At 34.1% G+C, this 6,716-nt stretch overlaps 1 protein-coding gene across 4 annotated transcripts in view; it reads right to left on the bottom strand.

Moving 5' to 3' along the window:
- Positions 1-1,261: 1,261 nt before the first annotated feature.
- Positions 1,262-6,716, bottom strand: part of LOC101488555 (serine/threonine-protein phosphatase 7-like) — a 5,626-nt gene continuing 171 nt past the window's right edge. Inside the window, exons 2-14 of one of the 4 annotated variants that reach the window (XM_012714788.3) lie at positions 6,660-6,716; positions 6,302-6,465; positions 6,140-6,190; positions 5,878-6,042; positions 4,947-5,516; positions 4,241-4,714; positions 3,750-3,890; positions 3,453-3,557; positions 2,603-2,668; positions 1,928-2,122; positions 1,784-1,855; positions 1,591-1,698; positions 1,262-1,470 (exon numbers count right to left, since the gene is read on the bottom strand). In XM_012714788.3, coding sequence (XP_012570242.1) covers positions 1,624-1,698; positions 1,784-1,855; positions 1,928-2,122; positions 2,603-2,668; positions 3,453-3,557; positions 3,750-3,890; positions 4,241-4,714; positions 4,947-5,516; positions 5,878-6,042; positions 6,140-6,190; positions 6,302-6,457 — 2,070 coding nt within the window. In that variant the 5' untranslated portion in view covers positions 6,458-6,465; positions 6,660-6,716 and the 3' untranslated portion in view covers positions 1,262-1,470; positions 1,591-1,623. Of the gene's footprint in view, positions 1,699-1,783; positions 1,856-1,927; positions 2,123-2,602; positions 2,669-3,452; positions 3,558-3,749; positions 3,891-4,240; positions 4,715-4,946; positions 5,517-5,877; positions 6,043-6,119; positions 6,191-6,301; positions 6,466-6,659 lie in introns of those variants that run through there. The other 3 variants (XM_073367040.1, XM_073367043.1, XM_073367044.1) reach the window with 3 other exon arrangements.

Below are 6,716 nucleotides of genomic sequence, written 5' to 3'. Positions count from 1 at the left end.
ACAACTAGTACGATTTTTATTATTTTTAAGAAAAAAGATAAATTAAAGAATTGATGAAAGAGAGACAAAGCAGGATAAATAATGAAGAGGGAACGGTGATCAAACAGCTTCAACCATTGTTTTCTAACCTATCATTAATGTTATGTCGAGAACTAGTTACTAATTAATTATGAGTTTAATTTAATTTATGTGTAAATGGTACAACACTATCATTTATATCTATAATAAAAACGTTTTATAATTTTACATAAAGAGTCTGTATACGGTTAAGCCACTAATAAATACGTCATTTTAGTTTCTTATTTGATCAAAGTGTTTCGTGTTCTATTATCTTTTAAATTAAAATTATAAAATTTTATCTAATATATTATTTACATTAATACTACATAAATTCAATTATGTTAATTTAACCATCAATCTCATTAAGAATTTACAGAGAAATTAACCTATCAATTGTAAAATTGAGATTCTAGTCTTATAAGTGTATGTCAATGGGATATCAAATATGCACCAAGACTAATAGATGAAAAACATGGTTGAGAGAGAATTTACTAGAGTTAAAAAAAGGTATTGAGAAAATTTAAATAATTTCACTTTTCCTCTGATTCCGGATCAATGATTGCTTTAGCTTTATAAAACAAAAAGTTATTCAAAAATCTACAGTGTATACTACAGTGAATTGAAATCAAATTAATTTGATAAGTCTACTGCACAAGTACAAAGTACTCAATGCAATTAATTAGCCTTTACTGCACATGTTGCAAATAATGCCAATCTATTAGTCGCCCCCTAAGAAAAGTTTTCACCGCTGGATTTAACAAAAAAATAATATAAAAAATCACAGCTAATAATAAACTTTACATTCAATATATGTTAAAATATTTTATTTTTCTTGACTACATCAATTTGATTGTAAATTATTTTAAATGTTAAATCCTAAATAAATACATTAATTTGCATCATGTAGGATCAAGTCAACAGGGTAAAATACCACCTAGACATTTCCAAAGAGGTGTACGGCGCACGTATGAATATAGTAGCATTATCTTTCTAGTTTAAAACTTACTAGTTTTCTACTAATTGATAACCTACATAATTAGAATCGATGTCCAATGTTTTAAACAATAATAAATATTCTTCATAGGAGTAGGATTTGCCTTTTAATATGAACGTGCAGACAATGTCTTGTTGGTCCGGTTTATAAATAAATACATAACGAGACAGCAAACATACTCCTACCATTTTTTATAATCTTTCAATGTAAAAAAAATGTTACTAAATATCACCCCTCACATTGAAAAATAAAGTGTATTAGCAAAATTTTGGCAAACACAAAATTGGGAATGTTTGGAACCGTATTTGGAAGTCATTATCCGCGTTGTGGGCATTCTTGTCGTGATAATTTATAAGCTACAATATTAAGCTTTCACGTTGAAGTGGTGTCTTGTCCTTATTTTCCCAAAAGTGCAGCTGTTCCAAACATTAGCTTAAAGATTCTTTATTTTGAAAGTAAAAATCACTATCATACTAATACTTACACATGAAGGACACATGTTAGCAAGGTACTTTGATCAAAGGATAACAAAGTACCTTTGGTCACATGCTTTTAGATCATGTGCCCCATCAACCTTGACCTCTATCCTTACGCTTCCTAGCTCTACTTTGCAAAGCCGATACATGAGCCATGTTCTCGGTCTCCTGAATTGGCATATATCCGCCTGATCATTGTTGTATACATAGTATATATATAGAAAATATTTAATGTCATGAGTCACAAACTCACCCTTGTTGCAATCATGTGTTTCAGGCCAGCAACGAGCTCGAACAAATACTCATAAGCACCCTTGTGTGGCTCCTGTAAAGACAAAAGTTTGGTTCAGCACTAGCCGTATTAACAAAGATGTTGGTAGATCATAAATGATGCTACCTGTATATTAGGAGGCAGGGGCAATCCTTCCACCAAAGGAGCTCTTGGAACCTGCACAGCTTGAGTACCGCCTGAACCATCTGGAAACTGAACAGTCCAACTTGGGGCATTATATATGCCTAATGCCTCAAAGTCAAATTCGGGTCTCACCGCATCTTGAGGAGCTGAAAAGTCTGAGGTTGAGGCCTGTATGTCCTTATCATACAAATTAAGTTGGCTCAGTTATCCAGCTTTAGCAGGCAATACAACATGATGACAATCAGAAAAATCATGTTCTGGGCATATCTTAAGTTTTAATACATGCAAAAGAGACATAATGTAATTACAGCTCAAAGTGATAAAATATACGCATGGTTGGGATCAATAAACATCTGCTAACATAGTAACAAAAATATAAAGCCCCGCCCGCAGCACTAAATACCACTTCAGATGTCAAAAAACAATTGAGACTAAAAAATGGAACAATTTATCTTGATAACCTAATGTAAAATTTAGAAAAATAGCTTACTGGCTATATGGTGTGAAATATATGCAGCAAAACATTGTCTACATCTATTAGAATTTCCTATTTATTTACATGCAAATATGCAATTATACTCATTCATCTTATGGACTGTAGTTGACATTTCAGCAGAGGAACACTTATTGGAACAGCTATTTAATTTGCTAACATACAATTTGAGAAGAGTCTAGTTTACTCAAGTTCATGTCATCAGCATCCAAATCAAGATAAGGATACACCTGGGAAGCAAGCATTACAAACGTCAGTCACAACTACCATAAGAAGATCAATAAATAAATAAATAAATAGAACATTTCAATATAATTTTGTTTGAATGATATTGATAAATATTAGTATAGTTGATATTATGTTGAAACTCTCTATCCTTATCACTCAACTCTTTAACTCCTCCATCCAATTCACAAAGCCAACCTTATATCTCCAAATATTTCAATATATTGAAATGCATACTTTCTAAGCAAAGACACTTTTCAAGGGACAATCCTCAAATATATTAAAATACTTTACCATATAGATCATCTAAATGGCACAATTATTCAAATCGATAATTATATTATTTTATAAAAAAAAATCCAGACTCACTGCAAATCTTGCTTTCTTCCCACTGTAAGTGACTACGAGCTTTCATCTGATCCGATATGATAGAAAGAAAAATATTGGAACTTAGGCTAGGCATTATTCAATCCCAAAACTAGCTCAAGGGGTGAGAAATGCCCAAACTTTATATAAGGGGACTACTTTGGTTATCTCTTTACTTGATGTGAGATCTTAACAACCGTCTTACATCCAAGAATTGATATTTGGATTGTGAATTTTTTTATGATTGGACATGTTCAACTTAAAACTTGGTTTATACCTAACTCAACCCAAAAGCTAGCTCAATGAATGAGGATTACCTAGGTCTTACAAGAACTACATCAGCCATATCTCGGGTCGATGTGGGATCCCAACAAAAAATATGTCATTCAATCTTTGTAAGATAACAAGATAAGAACTCGTTACCATTGGTCTTTCTGCTGATTTGAATGACTGAAAGGAAGGACTTGCAAAATCAGGCGACTTCAATATTGCATATGCTCCTTCATTGGTATATCTCCTTTTCCCAAACTGCAATACAGAAGACCTTTAAAGAGATGTGATACTTCAGATCTCAATGTCACACATCCTTGAAATAAGCTATAAGCTACATTTAATCACTCTAACACAACAGGTTTTCTTCAAACCTATATGACTGTAACAAATGCAATTTTTTTTAATAAATGAATAAAAAGATTGCTAGTTGCATACGAAAATTTGAACCTGTGGGTAGTCTGGAGCACTAAAAAGTGTATATAGCTTTCCTGACTCTCCATCATGATCTATGCTGTATCCGTTCAACATATCTCCAAAATCTTCCCCACCATCCCTTGCATCTGGTCCTTCATGTGATCTGATGATCAGCTATGCAGGAAGAGTAATATTTACTAAGCTTAAAGAATATTTATCGAGTGATCAAATAATATTTATAACTTGCACTGCTTCTTTTATTCACATCTAAACATGCAATTCAACTTGAACAACGACGGGTGTTCTCGATAACAATTCTTGTTAACATTTCCAAACATCTGATAATAAGCTATCAAAGTATGGGATTTTAGTGATTGCAATCTTGTGTTCTAAACATCATGATTATAGCTTGCTGAGGCATAAATAACATCAATCAAAAAATTTATCAAACTACCAATTTCAATAAAATAAATAAGCATTTTGTTATTCTGTATTAGTCAAATTATTATAATTTGAAATGTTACCTTTAAATTGTGATGCCTTAAGAAAGCCTCAGTGCAATCAGGACCCCACCATAAACCAAATTTTCGACCTGCATTACCCCTCAGACCATCCCTATTAGATGGTTTTGACCAGAGAATGTCACTCAATAACATGTTAGGACCCTCAAGAGGAGAATCTATGCAAGCTCTTTTAATTTGAGATAAATCAGCTAAAGAACCAAGGTCCACTCTTTGCATCTTCTTCTGTTTTGGATTTCCTGAAGGGTCAGCAGCGGCATGAATGCTACGGAAAAGCCCTCCATGAGTAGTATAAACACAATTGGCAATAACTGAAGCTAATGGAAGATCCTTGAAACACTCAAGGAATTTATTGTATACATCTTCACTTTGATCACCATACTTGGTCCACACCTCCTTCTTAAAACCATATCTTTCGGTGCAATATCTTGATTCATGATTTCCACGGAGTAAATATACTCTTTGAGGCATCAAGACCTGAATATGCAATGACAAGAGTTTACATACTGATAAAAATTCAAAAAAAATATGTATGTCAGTATTGTATTTGGCCATCGTAAACATCGCTAGGTCATATAAATATTTCTCTAGAGTACTCTTCTGTTTTCTTTCTCTCTCGTCCCGGAAAGTATACACCAACAAAGCAACAATCGCTAGCAAATTTATAAAAGATCACAACATTTATTAAGTCTCACAGCCATCATCTTACCTTCCAAGCCAGCAAGACCAAAAATACTTCAATGCCCCAAGCTCCTTTATCTACATAATTTCCATTGAAAACATAAAATTGATTCTCAGAAGGTGCTCCTGCGTGCTTCAAAAGCAACATTAAATCATGAAACTGCCCATGTATATCGCCTACAACAATGACTCTTGAATCATCTCCCAGACAATTAATATCCACACAGTTTGGTTCTTCGCGTAAAATACTACAAGCAGCATCTATCAATTTGTACACCACAACGGTCTGCACAACATGGCAGAATTCAGTTGGCAACGTTTTCTGTGAAGCCTTCTCAAGGATGAACATCATGTCCTGAACCCACTCTAAGGTGATGCAATCACCGGTAGGCCACAGAAGAAATTGCTGGAAGCACGATGACAACAGAGACTCCTGTACTTCATCTATCCCGTTTTCAAATCTTAAAACGTGTTCTACGTCCAACATCTCATCTTCATGTATCATGCTTTGTGCCTCATCAATTAGAGCATCCCCATTGCTGATCTTTGTCGACTCAACCACAGGACTGTCTCTTGTCCCTTCATCCACAAAGCAAACCTGTAAAACTGATCAATGTACCTTGAGAGAAATCTTACATGCAGACAAAAGTGGGGGGAGTCCAAAAATACTAAGGAGGCATTTGGAAGTACTTAATTGCAATTATCCTACAACGCAAGCATTTGCATTAATGTCTGTAAGAGCTTATAAAAATAGCCTATTATAAGTCCATTAGCTATTTTTAGCTTATGTTCATAAGCTCCTGATGTTGGCTTATACATACAGCATTGATGCAGAGTTTAAGTTTGTTTACTCTTTGATTGTAGAAACAACTTATATAAGTTCTGAATGATAAGATCTTATTGAATAAACACTTGTTAAGCTTTTTACTCAAACTACCTACGTAGTATTAACCCCTTACTTGGTCCGCAAGTAACTCGGGCCTAGCTATAGCTACTCCGGGTTGCTTATCAACAATTCCATGTGCAATTTCTTTCATCCTCAATACTAAATTCATCCTCTGGTCATCCAAGCCTTCATAGGACATCCTACCTAATATATGAATGATGTCTCTGGATGCACACACCTGCAAACTGCATCAAGTAAGCTCAAAGAGAAAGTGATAAAGCATCAATATGAACAAAATCCATGATTAATAAATACATGAAAGAAGCAAAGTGAACCATTTTCTCAATGCTGTAGCGCAAGGCAGTAATCACATCATTCTTAGTCACCTGTAAACAGCAATCAATTCATGAGGACGATGCTCAAAAGTCAAAACAAGGAAAATTCAAAATTGTGTACAAAAAATCATCAGCATCTTATATATCTCTCTGTAGTCTAACCTTTCTATCTCGACCATCAACAACTCCACGTGCTATTTCTCTCATCATCACTAAGGAATGAATTTGTTGATCATCTAAATTCACCAAAGACATTGAATTGATTCCCTCCAAAATCTTATGACACCCGCTCTTAATTATCTCTTTGTGATGCTCCATCACTAAAACTGCCAAATGTAACAAACCAAAATACCCCAGATGAAAATTTTCACCCAAAGTAACATGAATATAGTTAAGAGTGTGCATGTTAATCTTTGCACAATGATTCAAGTCATATGAAAAAGGAAAGGTAAGAACTTTGAAAAATGCCACACAGTGAAAAATGAAAACCCAAATTAGAGGAATGAATAACAGAACTCACTCCTTTTTCCTTCACTTCAATGTGGAGCTCATAGCCATGTAAAACGAAGTGCAGGAA

This window comes from Cicer arietinum, chromosome 1 (genome assembly GCF_000331145.2).
Source record: "Cicer arietinum cultivar CDC Frontier isolate Library 1 chromosome 1, Cicar.CDCFrontier_v2.0, whole genome shotgun sequence".
NCBI lineage: Eukaryota > Viridiplantae > Streptophyta > Magnoliopsida > Fabales > Fabaceae > Cicer > Cicer arietinum.
This window is presented reverse-complemented; position numbering and strand designations above follow the sequence as displayed.